General features: G+C 48.2%; 1 protein-coding gene across 3 annotated transcripts in view; it reads left to right on the top strand.

Moving 5' to 3' along the window:
• The window catches only part of cep85l (centrosomal protein 85L), a 55,963-nt gene that overhangs the window by 28,293 nt on the left and 7,402 nt on the right, over positions 1–20,268 (top strand). For all 3 annotated transcript variants that reach the window (XM_075459113.1, XM_075459115.1, XM_075459114.1), the window contains exons 9-11: positions 439–556; positions 640–690; positions 1,524–1,628. In XM_075459113.1, the coding sequence (XP_075315228.1) occupies positions 439–556; positions 640–690; positions 1,524–1,628 (274 nt within the window). The remainder of the gene's footprint in view (positions 1–438; positions 557–639; positions 691–1,523; positions 1,629–20,268) is intronic.

The raw sequence follows: 20,268 nt of genomic DNA on the forward strand, positions 1-20,268 counted from the left end.
GACAGACAGACAGCGCGTAATTCCAAGTGGAAATTTTGTATATTTATTGTTCAGCCATACAAAACATTTGGCTAACCCAGCATTTGTAAAGCATTCCTACTGTATAGCCTATGTGATGGACATAAATTAATAATTTATAGCTTTTATGTTAAACACATTTTTAGTTAGCGGGACTGCAGCTGCGCGTGCCGCACTGCTTTGCGTTGGGTCCCGCGGGAGTGCAGGGCTCTAATATGCACCTTGGTGATCACATGGTCACTGGGATGCAGCTTCTCTCAGTTCATGTCCACTGGAGTCTTTGCATAGGTTGTACTCAGCTTCTGCATACAAGCCCCTCTCCCTCAATTAGATGAGAAACCTTGAGCTAACAGGCCTTGAGCTTATCTTTGTCTGGGTGCAAACGTGCGCTCTGTGATTAGCTGTCATATGTTTGTAAAGTCTACAGGAGAAGGTGCAGCAGTGTTTGGATGATGGGGTGAGACTGCCAATGCAAGACTTGAAACGGCTTGAGGTGGAAAACACTAAGCTACTGCAGCAGCAAGACCACAGCAGCAGGGTAACATCTTCAACACGTGCACCCATGCACACGCACGATTTCTACTAAACAGACCTTAACCTGTCACATTTTCCCCATAACAGCTGTTTAAGCATCAGAAAGAGGAGATGGAGAGACTGACCTCACAACTAATGGTAGGCTCATCAAAAATATATGTTTGTTATTACATCTTTCAGATATACAGTATTTGACAATTCCAGTAACCCCATCAGGACATGTGAGCCAGAAAGAACATTTCACTAAAGCTCAACTAATGCACATGATTTAACACGGCACTGGGCTCAAGTGTCATAAAGAGTATCACTTTGCTGTAACCAGTACTCAAGTAAAAGTAGCTGGCAAAGCAGCTCCATGAATAAGAGTCACAAATGATATAACAGTAAAAGTCATTCTGAGCAACAGCACAATTTTGTTTGGACATGATGGGAAATATTTAACTGTCAATGGCATTTGTCAGATGAAAGTAAAAAAGTGAATGAATTCCTGACCAGTTAATGAAAAGCCATGGACCAGAAAGCCAGACATTTTAGAAGGGGGTGATTATTAGTGCATATTTATTTCTTATTTTATTTTATTATTTATTGAGCAGACCAAGCTACAAGTTTCAGAGCAGCCAAACCCAAAATGTAGAGCTTACCAATGGAGGATGATGCTTTATGTAGCTGGGAAAGTAAAAGGGAAAAAAACCGACTCAGAGTGAGTCTGAGACAGCATAGTGAGAGGGGTGTTACAGTTAAAACCTGCCCCATCATGATATGAGAGTGGGGTTATAAGAAATATGTGACTGACATTACAATAATACCTGATTTAACAGTTATCAATGCAGTAAAACACTCCAGTCAGCTGCCTCCTCTGTGCACGGCTCCATAATGTGCTGTTCCATTTCTGACTGAGAAATGCTGTCATCTGTGAGTGGCTGTATTTTACTGCTGTGAAGAGGAAATCAAGTTTAGCTGTCACTTGTTAGGTAACCAGCACGAGACTGCAGAAGAAAAAAGGCCTTTGTCATCAACAACAGTCCCTTGTGCTGCCGGAGGAAAGCTTGGCCACGCCGTCCCAAGCCTTCCAACAGGTGGGAAAAGTAGTGCTTCTGCCTTTCTGTCTGTCCAAGCAGGGTTGTTAATGATGTGTACCAGTTGTTGTTAATCCAGTCAGTGAGACTACTGCTAAGCATCCATCCATCCATCCACCCACCCATCCATCCGTCTATCCATCCATCCATCCACCCATCCATCCACCCACCCATCCATCCACCCACCCATTCATCCGTCTATCCACCCACCCACCCATCCATCCATCCACCCATCCATCCACCCATCCACCCACCCATCCATCCACCCATCCATCCGTCTATCCATCCATCCACCCACCCATCCACCCATACATCCATCCATCCATCCACCCACCCACCCATCCATCTGTCTATCCATCCACCCATCCATCCGTCTATCCACCCATCCATCCACCCATCCACCCATCCATCCACCCATCCACCCATCCTTCCACCCTTCCATCCACCCATCCATCCATCCATCCACCCATCCTTCCATCCATCCATCATCCATCCATCCACCCACCCATCCTTCCATCCACCCATCCATCCACCCATCCATCCATCCATCCACCCATCCTTCCATCCATCCATCATCCATCCATCCACCCATCTATCCACCCATCCATCCACCCACCCACCCATCCATCCATCCATCCACCCATCTATCCATCCATCCACCAACCCATCCACCCATCTATCCACCCATCCATCCATCCATCCATCCATCCATCCGTCTATCCACCCATCCATCCACCCAACCATCCATCCATCCATCCATCCGTCTATCCACCCATCCATCCACCCATCCGTCTATCCACCCATCCATCCATCTATCCATCCATCCATCCACCTATCCATCCACCCACCCATCCATCCATCCATCTACCCACCCATCCATCCACCCACCCATCCACCCATCTATCCACCCATCCATCCATCCACCCATCTATCCACCCATCCATCCATCCATCCATCCACCCATCTATCCACCCATCCATCCATCCATCCATCCATCCATCCATCCATCCATCAGCTTACTCCTTTCTATGTTGGAGATAATTTGGTCGATTTGCAGAGATGCAACCCTGAGGTTCCCAAACCACACGCTCTGACTATGCCTTGAGAATTTGTGTTGTCCTTGAAAATCACAATCATGATCAGTAACACAGGGCAGCCCCGACAGAGTCCAACACGCACCATAAACAAGGTGGACTTCATGCTAAGAATGTGGACACAGCTCTGGTTATACTGGGACTGAATAGCCCACAAACTGAACTTTGATCCCCTGTACTCCTGCAGTACCACTCACAGAATCCCTTCAAGGACTTGGTCGTAGGTAAGGATGGGCATGTTAAGTGATTTTTGAAGGTGACTAATTTGCTCAATTAAAGTGGATCAAACAAACATTAATCCCCAGAGCAGTTATTTGTTCCTGTCGTTTGCTTGTCATTTTTGGTTGTCTTTCCGACTGGTCTTTTTGCTCCTCACGCTGGTAGAGGCATGGTGAGCTAGCTTCATCTGGTATAATGTGCGTTAGACTTTGTTGTCCATTTGAGTGAAATGCTGCTATGCTTCCATTAGTTTCGTTGACGACATCTGCTCCAGTCTGTTGCTTCCTCTATAGGTGCAGACTACGTCAGAAACAGCGCCGGAAACATTAGTTCCACGTCTCTGCGTAGTGAAACTTAAATCTCCTTCTGCCCCAAACTCTTTCTAGAGTAGCCCGCTCCCACAGTTTATCCCTGGATTTGTCAGAGAACTAAGGTCTCATTATTGTTAAAGAATATCTAAATAAATAATACTTTCAAATAAGTGTCGACATGTAATTTTCATGCAGAGGTTACATTGACCTGATTTTAAGATCTGGTAAGAACAAAATAATTCTATTATATCCTGATACATACAAGCTTCCAGTAGAAACTCATATGGTCTTTGATAACGGCGTTCTGAGTGCCACCATGTGACGCCACGTTGCCAGACGAGCTGGATACTTTTTAGGATTGATTTAGTTACCATGCCCCCAGATGAGCTGCACTCTGTCCACAGAGGATGTGAGAAGTTCCCTCATGTGGAACAAATGTAATCCAGCTCTCTGACATTTTCTACCATGTCACCGACAGAGGAGAGAGTTCCCATCTGCTTTAAAACAGCCATCATCATCCCAACAAACAAAAAAATAAAATGTATTTATATAGCACCTTTCTGCTTCACAGGAGGGCATCAGTAAGTACAACATGGACATTTAAAAGTACATTACAGCAACATACAGTCAATATCAGACATTCAAAAGAATGTCTTAAGTTGGTTTTTAAAAGCATCGACAGAGTCAAGTGATTGCAAGTAAAGTGGTAATTCATTCCACATTGTTGGTCCAACAGCTTGGAAAGATCTGTCTCCTCGGGTCCTAAAGCGAGTGACCATCAATAGATGTTGCTGAGAGTTTCTCAAGCTACGAGCTGAAGTATAAGGCTGGATCAAATCACAAATGTATGGAGGAGCCTGTCTATGCAATGCTCTGAAGGTCAAAACCAAAAGTCTATAGTTTGTGCGGTAAAATAAAGGGAGCCAGCGAAGAGATTTTAAGATGGGGGGGTGGGCTCTTCTGTCAGGATCCTCGCAGCGGAATTTTGTACAAGCTGTAAACGAGTCAAATCCTTCTTGCTTAGACGGGTGAACGGGCTGTTACAGTAGTCTAGACGTGATGAAATAAATGCATGTATCAGCATCTCAAGATTATTTTTAGAGACAACAGTTCTTAGTTTGGGGATGTTACGCAGCTGGAAAAAGCAGGTCTTTAGAAAATGTTTGTGTGATGTTCTAGAGACATAGCTTCGTCAAAAATGACTACATTTCTCAGGCTAGTTTTGGATGTCTGGCTGAGGCTACCTAAGGGCTGTTTGATGCCAGGAATAGCACTATCTGGGGCAATGATGAGGGTCTCAGTTTGGTTTGAGTTTAACTGTAGACAGTTCTCACTAAATCATTGTTTTATTTGTGATAAATAGTTGGTCAGGGAGCTCCATTTCTGGGCCTCAGGTATCTTAAAAAAACAATATAAATGGATATCGTCCGCAAACGGATAAGAGACGTCAGCACACTGTTGTAAAATCCTCCCTAAGGGGAGCATGTACAGCAGAAATAGAATTGGTCCCAGGACCCTGAGGTAACCCATATAGGGGACCTGCAGGGTGGGATGTTCTGTTGTTCACTGAGACACTAAAGCTCCTGCCGGTCAAATGGGAGGAGAACCACTTTAAAGAGCCACTGTTACTTACACGAGGACTTTCCTTAATGACTCAGACAGGTTTATTATACCCCAGGTATCATTTGGATACATGGCTAAACAAACTCCAAGTATGTTCTCATAATAGGGGCTGTGCTGACAATGTTGCAGGTGTATGTGTGAGGCATGATCCCCTGACTGCTGTCAAAGCTGAAAAAAAGAGAAAATGGGAGTGTGTGTGCTGTCGGCACATGGTTGGGTGTATGTTGGGTGTGTTCTGTCTGTGTGTGTTGGGTGTGTTCTGTCTGTGTGTGTTGGGTGTGTTCTGTCTGTGTTGGGTGTGTTCTGTCTGTGTTGGGTGTGTTCTGTCTGTGTTGGGTGTGTTCTGTCTGTGTTGGGTGTGTTCTGTCTGTGTTGGGTGTGTTCTGTCTGTGTTGGGTGTGTTCTGTCTGTGTGTGTTGGGTGTATTCTGTCTGTGTGTGTTGGGTGTATTCTGTGTGTGTGTGTTGGGTGTGTTCTGTCTGTGTGTGTTGGGTGTGTTCTGTCTGTGTGTGTTGGGTGTGTTCTGTCTGTGTGTGTTGGGTGTGTTCTGTGTGTGTTGGGTGTATTCTGTCTGTGTGTGTTGGGTGTATTCTGTCTGTGTGTGTTGGGTGTATTCTGTCTGTGTGTGTTGGGTGTGTTCTGTGTGTGTTGGGTGTGTTCCGTCTGTGTGTGTTGGGTGTGTTCCGTCTGTGTGTGTTGGGTGTGTTCTGTCTGTGTGTGTTGGGTGTATTCTGTGTGTGTGTGTTGGGTGTATTCTGTGTGTGTGTGTTGGGTGTGTTCTGTCTGTGTGTGTTGGGTGTGTTCTGTCTGTGTGTGTTGGGTGTGTTCTGTCTGTGTGTGTTGGGTGTGTTCTGTGTGTGTTGGGTGTATTCTGTCTGTGTGTGTTGGGTGTATTCTGTCTGTGTGTGTTGGGTGTATTCTGTCTGTGTGTGTTGGGTGTGTTCTGTGTGTGTTGGGTGTGTTCCGTCTGTGTGTGTTGGGTGTGTTCCGTCTGTGTGTGTTGGGTGTGTTCCGTCTGTGTGTGTTGGGTGTGTTCCGTGTTGGGTGTGTTCCGTCTGTGTGTGTTGGGTGTGTTCCGTCTGTGTGTGTTGGGTGTGTTCCGTCTGTGTGTGTGTTGGGTGTGTTCTCTGTGTGTGTGCTGGGTGTGTTCTGTCTGTGTGTGTTGGGTGTGTTCTGTCTGTGTGTGTGTTGGGTGTGTTCTGTCTGTGTGTGTTGGGTGTGTTCTGTGTGTGTGTGTTGGGTGTGTTCTGTCTGTGTGTGTGTTGGGTGTGTTCTGTGTGTGTGTGTTGGGTGTGTTCTGTCTGTGTGTGTGTTGGATGTGTTCTGTGTGTGTTGGGTGTGTTCTGTCTGTGTGTGTTGGGTGTGTTCTGTCTCTGTGTGTTGGGTGTGTTCTGTGTGTGTTGGGTGTGTTCTGTGTGTGTTGGGTGTGTTCTGTGTGTGTTGGGTGTGTTCTGTGTGTGTTGGGTGTGTTCTGTGTGTGTTGGGTGTGTTCTGTGTGTGTTGGGTGTGTTCTGTGTGTGTTGGGTGTGTTCTGTGTGTGTTGGGTGTGTTCTGTGTGTGTGTGTTGGATGTGTTCTGTCTGTGTGTGTGTTGGATGTGTTCTGTGTGTGTTGGGTGTGTTCTGTCTGTGTGTGTTGGGTGTGTTCTGTCTGTGTGTGTTGGGTGTGTTCTGTCTGTGTGTGTTGGGTGTGTTCTGTGTGTGTTGGGTGTGTTCTGTGTGTGTTGGGTGTGTTCTGTGTGTGTTGGGTGTGTTCTGTGTGTTGGGTGTGTTCTGTCTGTGTGTTGGGTGTGTTCTGTGTGTGTGTGTTGGGTGTGTTCTGTGTGTGTGTGTTGGGTGTGTTCTGTCTGTGTGTTGGGTGTGTTCTGTGTGTGTGTGTTGGGTGTGTTCTGTCTGTGTTGGGTGTGTTCTGTGTGTGTGTGTTGGGTGTGTTCTGTCTGTGTGTTGGGTGTGTTCTGTGTGTGTTGGGTGTGTTCTGTGTGTGTGTTGGGTGTGTTCTGTGTGTGTGTGTTGGGTGTGTTCTGTGTGTGTGTTGGGTGTGTTCTGTCTGTGTGTGTGTTGGGTGTGTTCTGTCTGTGTGTGTGTTGGGTGTGTTCTGTCTGTGTGTGTTGGGTGTGTTCTGTGTGTGTTGGATGTGTTCTGTGTGTGTGTGTGTTGGGTGTGTTCTGTGTGTGTGTGTCGGATGTGTTCTGTCTGTGTGTGTGTTGGGTGTGTTCTGTCTGTGTGTGTTGGGTGTGTTCTGTCTGTGTGTGTTGGGTGTGTTCTGTCTGTGTTGGGTGTGTTCTGTCTGTGTGTGTTGGGTGTGTTCTGTGTGTGTTGGGTGTATTCTGTCTGTGTGTGTTGGGTGTGTTCTGTCTGTGTGTGTTGGGTGTGTTCTGTCTGTGTGTGTTGGGTGTGTTCTGTCTGTGTGTGTGTGTTGGGTGTGTTCTGTGTGTGTTGGGTGTATTCTGTCTGTGTGTGTTGGGTGTGTTCTGTGTGTGTGTGTGTTGGGTGTGTTCTGTGTGTGTTGGGTGTGTTCTGTGTGTGTTGGGTGTGTTCTGTGTGTGTTGGGTGTGTTCTGTGTGTGTTGGGTGTGTTCTGTGTGTGTGTGTGTTGGGTGTGTTCTGTCTGTGTGTGTGTTGGGTGTGTTGGGTGTGTTCTGTCTGTGTTGGGTGTGTTCTGTCTGTGTTGGGTGTGTTCTGTCTGTGTTGGGTGTGTTCTGTCTGTGTTGGGTGTGTTGGGTGTGTTCTGTCTGTGTGTGTTGGGTGTGTTCTGTGTGTGTTGGGTGTGTTCTGTCTGTGTGTGTGTTGGGTGTGTTCTTTCTCTGTGTGTGTGTTGGGTGTGTTCTTTCTCTGTGTGTGTGTTGGGTGTGTTCTGTCTGTGTTGGGTGTGTTCTGTCTGTGTTGGGTGTGTTCTGTCTGTGTTGGGTGTGTTCTGTCTGTGTTGGGTGTGTTGGGTGTGTTCTGTCTGTGTGTGTTGGGTGTGTTCTGTCTGTGTGTGTTGGGTGTGTTCTGTCTGTGTGTGTTGGGTGTGTTCTGTCTGTGTGTGTGTTGGGTGTGTTCTGTCTGTGTGTGTTGGGTGTGTTCTGTCTGTGTGTGTTGGGTGTGTTCTGTGTGTGTTGGATGTGTTCTGTCTGTGTGTGTGTTGGGTGTGTTGGGTGTGTTCTGTCTGTGTTGGGTGTGTTCTGTCTGTGTGTGTGTTGGGTGTGTTCTGTCTGTGTGTGTTGGGTGTGTTCTGTCTGTGTTGGGTGTGTTCTGTCTGTGTGTGTGTTGGGTGTGTTCTGTCTGTGTGTGTTGGGTGTGTTCTGTCTGTGTGTGTTGGGTGTGTTCTGTGTGTGTTGGATGTGTTCTGTCTGTGTTGGGTGTGTTCTGTCTGTGTGTGTGTTGGGTGTGTTCTGTCTGTGTGTGTTGGGTGTGTTCTGTGTGTGTTGGATGTGTTCTGTCTGTGTGTGTGTTGGGTGTGTTGGGTGTGTTCTGTCTGTGTTGGGTGTGTTCTGTCTGTGTTGGGTGTGTTCTGTCTGTGTGTGTTGGGTGTGTTCTGTCTGTGTGTGTTGGGTGTGTTCTGTCTGTGTGTGTTGGGTGTGTTCTGTCTGTGTGTGTTGGGTGTGTTCTGTCTGTGTTGGGTGTATTCTGTCTGTGTGTGTTGGGTGTGTTCTGTCTGTGTGTGTGTTGGGTGTATTCTGTCTGTGTGTGTTGGGTGTGTTCTGTGTGTGTGTGTTGGGTGTGTTCTGTGTGTGTTGGGTGTGTTCTGTGTGTGTGTGTGTTGGGTGTGTTCTGTCTGTGTGTGTGTTGGGTGTGTTGGGTGTGTTCTGTCTGTGTTGGGTGTGTTCTGTGTGTGTTGGGTGTGTTCTGTGTGTGTGTGTGTTGGGTGTGTTCTGTCTGTGTGTGTGTTGGGTGTGTTGGGTGTGTTCTGTCTGTGTTGGGTGTGTTCTGTCTGTGTTGGGTGTGTTCTGTCTGTGTTGGGTGTGTTGGGTGTGTTCTGTCTGTGTTGGGTGTGTTCTGTCTGTGTTGGGTGTGTTCTGTCTGTGTTGGGTGTGTTGGGTGTGTTCTGTCTGTGTGTGTTGGGTGTGTTCTGTGTGTGTTGGGTGTATTCTGTCTGTGTTGGGTGTGTTCTGTCTGTGTGTGTGTTGGGTGTGTTCTTTCTCTGTGTGTGTGTTGGGTGTGTTCTTTCTCTGTGTGTGTGTTGGGTGTGTTCTGTCTGTGTTGGGTGTGTTCTGTCTGTGTTGGGTGTGTTCTGTCTGTGTTGGGTGTGTTCTGTCTGTGTTGGGTGTGTTCTGTCTGTGTTGGGTGTGTTCTGTCTGTGTGTGTTGGGTGTGTTCTGTCTGTGTGTGTTGGGTGTGTTCTGTGTGTGTTGGGTGTATTCTGTCTGTGTTGGGTGTGTTCTGTCTGTGTGTGTGTTGGGTGTGTTCTTTCTCTGTGTGTGTGTTGGGTGTGTTCTGTCTGTGTTGGGTGTGTTCTGTCTGTGTTGGGTGTGTTCTGTCTGTGTGTGTGTTGGGTGTGTTCTGTCTGTGTGTGTGTTGGGTGTGTTCTGTGTGTGTTGGGTGTGTTCTGTCTGTGTGTGTTGGGTGTGTTCTGTGTGTGTGTGTTGGGTGTGTTCTGTGTGTGTGTGTTGGGTGTGTTCTGTGTGTGTGTGTTGGGTGTGTTCTGTGTGTGTGTGTGTGTTGGGTGTGTTCTGTCTGTGTGTGTTGGGTGTGTTCTGTCTGTGTGTGTGTTGGGTGTGTTCTGTGTGTGTGTGTTGGGTGTGTTCTGTGTGTGTGTGTGTTGGGTGTGTTCTGTGTGTGTGTGTTGGGTGTGTTCTGTGTGTGTGTGTTGGGTGTGTTCTGTCTGTGTGTGTGTTGGGTGTGTTCTGTGTGTGTGTGTTGGGTGTGTTCTGTCTGTGTGTGTTGGGTGTGTTCTGTGTGTGTGTGTTGGGTGTGTTCTGTGTGTGTGTGTTGGGTGTGTTCTGTGTGTGTGTGTTGGGTGTATTCTGTGTGTGTTGGATGTGTTCTGTGTGTGTTGGATGTGTTCTGTCTGTGTTGGGTGTATTCTGTCTGTGTGTGTTGGGTGTGTTCTGTGTGTGTTGGGTGTGTTCTGTCTGTGTTGGGTGTATTCTGTCTGTGTGTGTTGGGTGTGTTCTGTGTGTGTTGGGTGTGTTCTGTGTGTGTTGGGTGTGTTCTGTGTGTGTTGGGTGTGTTCTGTGTGTGTTGGGTGTGTTCTGTGTGTGTTGGGTGTGTTCTGTGTGTGTTGGGTGTGTTCTGTGTGTGTGTTGGGTGTGTTCTGTGTGTGTGTTGGGTGTGTTCTGTGTGTGTGTGTTGGGTGTGTTCTGTCTGTGTGTGTTGGGTGTATTCTGTGTGTGTTGGGTGTATTCTGTGTGTGTTGGATGTGTTCTGTGTGTGTTGGATGTGTTCTGTCTGTGTTGGGTGTATTCTGTCTGTGTGTGTTGGATGTGTTCTGTCTGTGTGTGTTGGATGTGTTCTGTCTGTGTTGGGTGTATTCTGTCTGTGTGTGTTGGGTGTGTTCTGTGTGTGTTGGGTGTGTTCTGTGTGTGTTGGGTGTGTTCTGTGTGTGTTGGGTGTGTTCTGTGTGTGTTGGGTGTGTTCTGTGTGTGTTGGGTGTGTTCTGTCTGTGTTGGGTGTGTTCTGTGTGTGTTGGGTGTATTCTGTCTGTGTGTGTTGGATGTGTTCTGTCTGTGTGTGTTGGATGTGTTCTGTCTGTGTGTGTTGGGTGTGTTCTGTGTGTGTGTTGGGTGTATTCTGTCTGTGTGTGTTGGGTGTGTTCTGTCTGTGTGTGTTGGGTGTGTTCTGTGTGTGTTGGGTGTGTTCTGTGTGTGTTGGGTGTGTTCTGTCTGTGTTGGGTGTGTTCTGTCTGTGTTGGGTGTGTTCTGTCTGTGTTGGGTGTGTTCTGTCTGTGTGTGTTGGGTGTGTTCTGTCTGTGTGTGTTGGGTGTGTTCTGTGTGTGTTGGGTGTATTCTGTCTGTGTTGGGTGTGTTCTGTCTGTGTGTGTGTTGGGTGTGTTCTTTCTCTGTGTGTGTGTTGGGTGTGTTCTGTCTGTGTTGGGTGTGTTCTGTCTGTGTTGGGTGTGTTCTGTCTGTGTGTGTGTTGGGTGTGTTCTGTCTGTGTGTGTGTTGGGTGTGTTCTGTGTGTGTTGGGTGTGTTCTGTCTGTGTGTGTTGGGTGTGTTCTGTGTGTGTTGGGTGTGTTCTGTGTGTGTGTGTTGGGTGTGTTCTGTGTGTGTGTGTTGGGTGTGTTCTGTGTGTGTGTGTGTGTTGGGTGTGTTCTGTCTGTGTGTGTTGGGTGTGTTCTGTCTGTGTGTGTTGGGTGTGTTCTGTCTGTGTGTGTGTTGGGTGTGTTCTGTGTGTGTGTGTTGGGTGTGTTCTGTGTGTGTGTGTGTTGGGTGTGTTCTGTGTGTGTGTGTTGGGTGTGTTCTGTGTGTGTGTGTTGGGTGTGTTCTGTCTGTGTGTGTGTTGGGTGTGTTCTGTGTGTGTGTGTTGGGTGTGTTCTGTCTGTGTGTGTTGGGTGTGTTCTGTGTGTGTGTGTTGGGTGTGTTCTGTGTGTGTGTGTTGGGTGTGTTCTGTGTGTGTGTGTTGGGTGTATTCTGTGTGTGTTGGATGTGTTCTGTGTGTGTTGGATGTGTTCTGTCTGTGTTGGGTGTATTCTGTCTGTGTGTGTTGGGTGTGTTCTGTGTGTGTTGGGTGTGTTCTGTCTGTGTTGGGTGTATTCTGTCTGTGTGTGTTGGGTGTGTTCTGTGTGTGTTGGGTGTGTTCTGTGTGTGTTGGGTGTGTTCTGTGTGTGTTGGGTGTGTTCTGTGTGTGTTGGGTGTGTTCTGTGTGTGTTGGGTGTGTTCTGTGTGTGTTGGGTGTGTTCTGTGTGTGTGTTGGGTGTGTTCTGTGTGTGTGTTGGGTGTGTTCTGTGTGTGTGTTGGGTGTGTTCTGTGTGTGTGTTGGGTGTGTTCTGTGTGTGTGTGTTGGGTGTGTTCTGTCTGTGTGTGTTGGGTGTATTCTGTGTGTGTTGGATGTGTTCTGTGTGTGTTGGATGTGTTCTGTCTGTGTTGGGTGTATTCTGTCTGTGTGTGTTGGGTGTGTTCTGTGTGTGTTGGGTGTGTTCTGTGTGTGTTGGGTGTGTTCTGTGTGTGTTGGGTGTGTTCTGTGTGTGTTGGGTGTGTTCTGTCTGTGTTGGGTGTGTTCTGTGTGTGTGTGTTGGATGTGTTCTGTCTGTGTGTGTTGGATGTGTTCTGTCTGTGTGTGTTGGGTGTGTTCTGTGTGTGTGTTGGGTGTATTCTGTCTGTGTGTGTTGGATGTGTTCTGTCTGTGTGTGTTGGATGTGTTCTGTCTGTGTGTGTTGGGTGTGTTCTGTGTGTGTGTTGGGTGTATTCTGTCTGTGTGTGTTGGGTGTGTTCTGTCTGTGTGTGTTGGGTGTGTTCTGTGTGTGTTGGGTGTGTTCTGTGTGTGTTGGGTGTGTTCTGTGTGTGTTGGGTGTGTTCTGTGTGTTGGGTGTGTTCTGTGTGTTGGGTGTGTTCTGTCTGTGTGTTGGGTGTGTTCTGTGTGTGTGTGTTGGGTGTGTTCTGTGTGTGTGTGTTGGGTGTGTTCTGTCTGTGTGTTGGGTGTGTTCTGTGTGTGTGTGTTGGGTGTGTTCTGTCTGTGTTGGGTGTGTTCTGTGTGTGTGTGTTGGGTGTGTTCTGTCTGTGTGTTGGGTGTGTTCTGTGTGTGTTGGGTGTGTTCTGTGTGTGTGTTGGGTGTGTTCTGTGTGTGTGTGTTGGGTGTGTTCTGTGTGTGTGTTGGGTGTGTTCTGTCTGTGTGTGTGTTGGGTGTGTTCTGTCTGTGTGTGTTGGGTGTGTTCTGTGTGTGTTGGATGTGTTCTGTGTGTGTGTGTGTTGGGTGTGTTCTGTGTGTGTTGGGTGTGTTCTGTCTGTGTGTGTCGGATGTGTTCTGTCTGTGTGTGTCGGATGTGTTCTGTCTGTGTGTGTGTTGGGTGTGTTCTGTGTGTGTTGGGTGTGTTCTGTCTGTGTGTGTTGGGTGTGTTCTGTCTGTGTGTGTGTTGGGTGTGTTCTGTCTGTGTGTGTTGGGTGTGTTCTGTCTGTGTGTGTGTTGGGTGTGTTCTGTCTGTGTGTGTTGGGTGTGTTCTGTCTGTGTGTGTTGGGTGTGTTCTGTGTGTGTTGGATGTGTTCTGTCTGTGTGTGTGTTGGGTGTGTTGGGTGTGTTCTGTCTGTGTTGGGTGTGTTCTGTCTGTGTGTGTGTTGGGTGTGTTCTGTCTGTGTGTGTTGGGTGTGTTCTGTCTGTGTTGGGTGTGTTCTGTCTGTGTGTGTGTTGGGTGTGTTCTGTCTGTGTGTGTTGGGTGTGTTCTGTCTGTGTGTGTTGGGTGTGTTCTGTGTGTGTTGGATGTGTTCTGTCTGTGTTGGGTGTGTTCTGTCTGTGTGTGTGTTGGGTGTGTTCTGTCTGTGTGTGTTGGGTGTGTTCTGTGTGTGTTGGATGTGTTCTGTCTGTGTGTGTGTTGGGTGTGTTGGGTGTGTTCTGTCTGTGTTGGGTGTGTTCTGTCTGTGTTGGGTGTGTTCTGTCTGTGTGTGTTGGGTGTGTTCTGTCTGTGTGTGTTGGGTGTGTTCTGTCTGTGTGTGTTGGGTGTGTTCTGTCTGTGTGTGTTGGGTGTGTTCTGTCTGTGTTGGGTGTATTCTGTCTGTGTGTGTTGGGTGTGTTCTGTCTGTGTGTGTGTTGGGTGTATTCTGTCTGTGTGTGTTGGGTGTGTTCTGTGTGTGTGTGTTGGGTGTGTTCTGTGTGTGTTGGGTGTGTTCTGTGTGTGTGTGTGTTGGGTGTGTTCTGTCTGTGTGTGTGTTGGGTGTGTTGGGTGTGTTCTGTCTGTGTTGGGTGTGTTCTGTGTGTGTTGGGTGTGTTCTGTGTGTGTGTGTGTTGGGTGTGTTCTGTCTGTGTGTGTGTTGGGTGTGTTGGGTGTGTTCTGTCTGTGTTGGGTGTGTTCTGTCTGTGTTGGGTGTGTTCTGTCTGTGTTGGGTGTGTTGGGTGTGTTCTGTCTGTGTTGGGTGTGTTCTGTCTGTGTTGGGTGTGTTCTGTCTGTGTTGGGTGTGTTGGGTGTGTTCTGTCTGTGTGTGTTGGGTGTGTTCTGTGTGTGTTGGGTGTATTCTGTCTGTGTTGGGTGTGTTCTGTCTGTGTGTGTGTTGGGTGTGTTCTTTCTCTGTGTGTGTGTTGGGTGTGTTCTTTCTCTGTGTGTGTGTTGGGTGTGTTCTGTCTGTGTTGGGTGTGTTCTGTCTGTGTTGGGTGTGTTCTGTCTGTGTTGGGTGTGTTCTGTCTGTGTTGGGTGTGTTCTGTCTGTGTTGGGTGTGTTCTGTCTGTGTTGGGTGTGTTCTGTCTGTGTGTGTTGGGTGTGTTCTGTCTGTGTGTGTTGGGTGTGTTCTGTGTGTGTTGGGTGTATTCTGTCTGTGTTGGGTGTGTTCTGTCTGTGTGTGTGTTGGGTGTGTTCTTTCTCTGTGTGTGTGTTGGGTGTGTTCTGTCTGTGTTGGGTGTGTTCTGTCTGTGTTGGGTGTGTTCTGTCTGTGTGTGTGTTGGGTGTGTTCTGTCTGTGTGTGTGTTGGGTGTGTTCTGTGTGTGTTGGGTGTGTTCTGTCTGTGTGTGTTGGGTGTGTTCTGTGTGTGTGTGTTGGGTGTGTTCTGTGTGTGTGTGTTGGGTGTGTTCTGTGTGTGTGTGTTGGGTGTGTTCTGTGTGTGTGTGTGTGTTGGGTGTGTTCTGTCTGTGTGTGTTGGGTGTGTTCTGTCTGTGTGTGTTGGGTGTGTTCTGTCTGTGTGTGTGTTGGGTGTGTTCTGTGTGTGTGTGTTGGGTGTGTTCTGTGTGTGTGTGTGTTGGGTGTGTTCTGTGTGTGTGTGTTGGGTGTGTTCTGTGTGTGTGTGTTGGGTGTGTTCTGTCTGTGTGTGTGTTGGGTGTGTTCTGTGTGTGTGTGTTGGGTGTGTTCTGTCTGTGTGTGTTGGGTGTGTTCTGTGTGTGTGTGTTGGGTGTGTTCTGTGTGTGTGTGTTGGGTGTGTTCTGTGTGTGTGTGTTGGGTGTATTCTGTGTGTGTTGGATGTGTTCTGTGTGTGTTGGGTGTATTCTGTCTGTGTGTGTTGGGTGTGTTCTGTGTGTGTTGGGTGTGTTCTGTCTGTGTTGGGTGTATTCTGTCTGTGTGTGTTGGGTGTGTTCTGTGTGTGTTGGGTGTGTTCTGTGTGTGTTGGGTGTGTTCTGTGTGTGTTGGGTGTGTTCTGTGTGTGTTGGGTGTGTTCTGTGTGTGTTGGGTGTGTTCTGTGTGTGTGTTGGGTGTGTTCTGTGTGTGTGTTGGGTGTGTTCTGTGTGTGTGTGTTGGGTGTGTTCTGTCTGTGTGTGTTGGGTGTATTCTGTGTGTGTTGGGTGTATTCTGTGTGTGTTGGATGTGTTCTGTGTGTGTTGGATGTGTTCTGTCTGTGTTGGGTGTATTCTGTCTGTGTGTGTTGGATGTGTTCTGTCTGTGTGTGTTGGATGTGTTCTGTCTGTGTTGGGTGTATTCTGTCTGTGTGTGTTGGGTGTGTTCTGTGTGTGTTGGGTGTGTTCTGTGTGTGTTGGGTGTGTTCTGTGTGTGTTGGGTGTGTTCTGTGTGTGTTGGGTGTGTTCTGTGTGTGTTGGGTGTGTTCTGTCTGTGTTGGGTGTGTTCTGTGTGTGTTGGGTGTATTCTGTCTGTGTGTGTTGGATGTGTTCTGTCTGTGTGTGTTGGATGTGTTCTGTCTGTGTGTGTTGGGTGTGTTCTGTGTGTGTGTTGGGTGTATTCTGTCTGTGTGTGTTGGGTGTGTTCTGTCTGTGTGTGTTGGGTGTGTTCTGTGTGTGTTGGGTGTGTTCTGTGTGTGTTGGGTGTGTTCTGTCTGTGTTGGGTGTGTTCTGTCTGTGTTGGGTGTGTTCTGTCTGTGTTGGGTGTGTTCTGTCTGTGTGTGTTGGGTGTGTTCTGTCTGTGTGTGTTGGGTGTGTTCTGTGTGTGTTGGGTGTATTCTGTCTGTGTTGGGTGTGTTCTGTCTGTGTGTGTGTTGGGTGTGTTCTTTCTCTGTGTGTGTGTTGGGTGTGTTCTGTCTGTGTTGGGTGTGTTCTGTCTGTGTTGGGTGTGTTCTGTCTGTGTGTGTGTTGGGTGTGTTCTGTCTGTGTGTGTGTTGGGTGTGTTCTGTGTGTGTTGGGTGTGTTCTGTCTGTGTGTGTCGGGTGTGTTCTGTGTGTGTTGGGTGTGTTCTGTGTGTGTGTGTTGGGTGTGTTCTGTGTGTGTGTGTTGGGTGTGTTCTGTGTGTGTGTGTGTGTTGGGTGTGTTCTGTCTGTGTGTGTTGGGTGTGTTCTGTCTGTGTGTGTTGGGTGTGTTCTGTCTGTGTGTGTGTTGGGTGTGTTCTGTGTGTGTGTGTTGGGTGTGTTCTGTGTGTGTGTGTGTTGGGTGTGTTCTGTGTGTGTGTGTTGGGTGTGTTCTGTGTGTGTGTGTTGGGTGTGTTCTGTCTGTGTGTGTGTTGGGTGTGTTCTGTGTGTGTGTGTTGGGTGTGTTCTGTCTGTGTGTGTTGGGTGTGTTCTGTGTGTGTGTGTTGGGTGTGTTCTGTGTGTGTGTGTTGGGTGTGTTCTGTGTGTGTGTGTTGGGTGTATTCTGTGTGTGTTGGATGTGTTCTGTGTGTGTTGGATGTGTTCTGTCTGTGTTGGGTGTATTCTGTCTGTGTGTGTTGGGTGTGTTCTGTGTGTGTTGGGTGTGTTCTGTCTGTGTTGGGTGTATTCTGTCTGTGTGTGTTGGGTGTGTTCTGTGTGTGTTGGGTGTGTTCTGTGTGTGTTGGGTGTGTTCTGTGTGTGTTGGGTGTGTTCTGTGTGTGTTGGGTGTGTTCTGTGTGTGTTGGGTGTGTTCTGTGTGTGTTGGGTGTGTTCTGTGTGTGTGTTGGGTGTGTTCTGTGTGTGTGTTGGGTGTGTTCTGTGTGTGTGTTGGGTGTGTTCTGTGTGTGTGTTGGGTGTGTTCTGTGTGTGTGTTGGGTGTGTTCTGTGTGTGTGTGTTGGGTGTGTTCTGTCTGTGTGTGTTGGGTGTATTCTGTGTGTGTTGGATGTGTTCTGTGTGTGTTGGATGTGTTCTGTCTGTGTTGGGTGTATTCTGTCTGTGTGTGTTGGGTGTGTTCTGTGTGTGTTGGGTGTGTTCTGTGTGTGTTGGGTGTGTTCTGTGTGTGTTGGGTGTGTTCTGTGTGTGTTGGGTGTGTTCTGTGTGTGTTGGGTGTGTTCTGTCTGTGTTGGGTGTGTTCTGTGTGTGTGTGTTGGATGTGTTCTGTCTGTGTGTGTTGGATGTGTTCTGTCTGTGTGTGTTGGGTGTGTTCTGTGTGTGTGTTGGGTGTATTCTGTCTGTGTGTGTTGGATGTGTTCTGTCTGTGTGTGTTGGATGTGTTCTGTCTGTGTGTGTTGGGTGTGTTCTGTGTGTGTGTTGGGTGTATTCTGTCTGTGTGTGTTGGGTGTGTTCTGTCTGTGTGTGTTGGGTGTGTTCTGTGTGTGTTGGGTGTGTTCTGTGTGTGTTGGGTGTGTTCTGTGTGTGTTGGGTGTGTTCTGTGTGTTGGGTGTGTTCTGTGTGTTGGGTGTGTTCTGTCTGTGTGTTGGGTGTGTTCTGTGTGTGTGTGTTGGGTGTGTTCTGTGTGTGTGTGTTGGGTGTGTTCTGTCTGTGTGTTGGGTGTGTTCTGTGTGTGTGTGTTGGGTGTGTTCTGTCTGTGTTGGGTGTGTTCTGTGTGTGTGTGTTGGGTGTGTTCTGTCTGTGTGTTGGGTGTGTTCTGTGTGTGTTGGGTGTGTTCTGTGTGTGTGTTGGGTGTGTTCTGTGTGTGTGTGTTGGGTGTGTTCTGTGTGTGTGTTGGGTGTGTTCTGTCTGTGTGTGTGTTGGGTGTGTTCTGTCTGTGTGTGTTGGGTGTGTTCTGTGTGTGTTGGATGTGTTCTGTGTGTGTGTGTGTTGGGTGTGTTCTGTGTGTGTTGGGTGTGTTCTGTCTGTGTGTGTCGGATGTGTTCTGTCTGTGTGTGTCGGATGTGTTCTGTCTGTGTGTGTGTTGGGTGTGTTCTGTGTGTGTTGGGTGTATTCTGTCTGTGTGTGTTGGGTGTGTTCTGTCTGTGTTGGGTGTGTTCTGTCTGTGTGTGTTGGGTGTGTTCTGTGTGTGTTGGGTGTATTCTGTCTGTGTGTGTTGGGTGTGTTCTGTCTGTGTGTGTTGGGTGTGTTCTGTCTGTGTGTGTGTGTTGGGTGTGTTCTGTGTGTGTTGGGTGTATTCTGTCTGTGTGTGTTGGGTGTGTTCTGTGTGTGTGTGTTGGGTGTGTTCTGTGTGTGTTGGGTGTGTTCTGTGTGTGTTGGGTGTGTTCTGTGTGTGTTGGGTGTGTTCTGTGTGTGTTGGGTGTGTTCTGTGTGTGTTGGGTGTGTTCTGTGTGTGTGTGTGTTGGGTGTGTTCTGTCTGTGTGTGTGTTGGGTGTGTTGGGTGTGTTCTGTCTGTGTTGGGTGTGTTCTGTCTGTGTTGGGTGTGTTCTGTCTGTGTTGGGTGTGTTCTGTCTGTGTTGGGTGTGTTGGGTGTGTTCTGTCTGTGTGTGTTGGGTGTGTTCTGTGTGTGTTGGGTGTGTTCTGTCTGTGTGTGTGTTGGGTGTGTTCTTTCTCTGTGTGTGTGTTGGGTGTGTTCTTTCTCTGTGTGTGTGTTGGGTGTGTTCTGTCTGTGTTGGGTGTGTTCTGTCTGTGTTGGGTGTGTTGGGTGTGTTCTGTCTGTGTGTGTTGGGTGTGTTCTGTCTGTGTGTGTGTTGGGTGTGTTCTGTCTGTGTGTGTTGGGTGTGTTCTGTCTGTGTGTGTGTTGGGTGTGTTCTGTCTGTGTGTGTTGGGTGTGTTCTGTGTGTGTTGGATGTGTTCTGTCTGTGTGTGTGTTGGGTGTGTTGGGTGTGTTCTGTCTGTGTTGGGTGTGTTCTGTCTGTGTGTGTGTTGGGTGTGTTCTGTCTGTGTGTGTTGGGTGTGTTCTGTCTGTGTTGGGTGTGTTCTGTCTGTGTGTGTGTTGGGTGTGTTCTGTCTGTGTGTGTTGGGTGTGTTCTGTCTGTGTGTGTTGGGTGTGTTCTGTCTGTGTGTGTTGGGTGTGTTCTGTGTGTGTTGGATGTGTTCTGTCTGTGTTGGGTGTGTTCTGTCTGTGTGTGTGTTGGGTGTGTTCTGTCTGTGTGTGTTGGGTGTGTTCTGTGTGTGTTGGATGTGTTCTGTCTGTGTGTGTGTTGGGTGTGTTGGGTGTGTTCTGTCTGTGTTGGGTGTGTTCTGTCTGTGTGTGTTGGGTGTGTTCTGTGTGTGTTGGATGTGTTCTGTCTGTGTGTGTGTTGGGTGTGTTGGGTGTGTTCTGTCTGTGTTGGGTGTGTTCTGTCTGTGTGTGTTGGGTGTGTTCTGTCTGTGTGTGTTGGGTGTGTTCTGTCTGTGTGTGTTGGGTGTGTTCTGTCTGTGTGTGTTGGGTGTGTTCTGTCTGTGTTGGGTGTATTCTGTCTGTGTGTGTTGGGTGTGTTCTGTCTGTGTGTGTGTTGGGTGTATTCTGTCTGTGTGTGTTGGGTGTGTTCTGTGTGTGTGTGTTGGGTGTGTTCTGTGTGTGTTGGGTGTGTTCTGTGTGTGTGTGTGTTGGGTGTGTTCTGTCTGTGTGTGTGTTGGGTGTGTTGGGTGTGTTCTGTCTGTGTTGGGTGTGTTCTGTGTGTGTTGGGTGTGTTCTGTGTGTGTGTGTGTTGGGTGTGTTCTGTCTGTGTGTGTGTTGGGTGTGTTGGGTGTGTTCTGTCTGTGTTGGGTGTGTTCTGTCTGTGTTGGGTGTGTTCTGTCTGTGTTGGGTGTGTTGGGTGTGTTCTGTCTGTGTTGGGTGTGTTCTGTCTGTGTTGGGTGTGTTCTGTCTGTGTTGGGTGTGTTGGGTGTGTTCTGTCTGTGTGTGTTGGGTGTGTTCTGTGTGTGTTGGGTGTATTCTGTCTGTGTTGGGTGTGTTCTGTCTGTGTGTGTGTTGGGTGTGTTCTTTCTCTGTGTGTGTGTTGGGTGTGTTCTTTCTCTGTGTGTGTGTTGGGTGTGTTCTGTCTGTGTTGGGTGTGTTCTGTCTGTGTTGGGTGTGTTCTGTCTGTGTTGGGTGTGTTCTGTCTGTGTTGGGTGTGTTCTGTCTGTGTTGGGTGTGTTCTGTCTGTGTGTGTTGGGTGTGTTCTGTCTGTGTGTGTTGGGTGTGTTCTGTCTGTGTGTGTTGGGTGTGTTCTGTGTGTGTTGGGTGTATTCTGTCTGTGTTGGGTGTGTTCTGTCTGTGTGTGTTGGGTGTGTTCTGTGTGTGTTGGGTGTGTTCTGTGTGTGTGTGTTGGGTGTGTTCTGTGTGTGTGTGTTGGGTGTGTTCTGTGTGTGTGTGTGTGTTGGGTGTGTTCTGTCTGTGTGTGTTGGGTGTGTTCTGTCTGTGTGTGTTGGGTGTGTTCTGTCTGTGTGTGTTGGGTGTGTTCTGTGTGTGTGTGTGTT

Source organism: Odontesthes bonariensis, chromosome 24 (assembly GCF_027942865.1).
Source record: "Odontesthes bonariensis isolate fOdoBon6 chromosome 24, fOdoBon6.hap1, whole genome shotgun sequence".
Classification (NCBI taxonomy): domain Eukaryota; kingdom Metazoa; phylum Chordata; class Actinopteri; order Atheriniformes; family Atherinopsidae; genus Odontesthes; species Odontesthes bonariensis.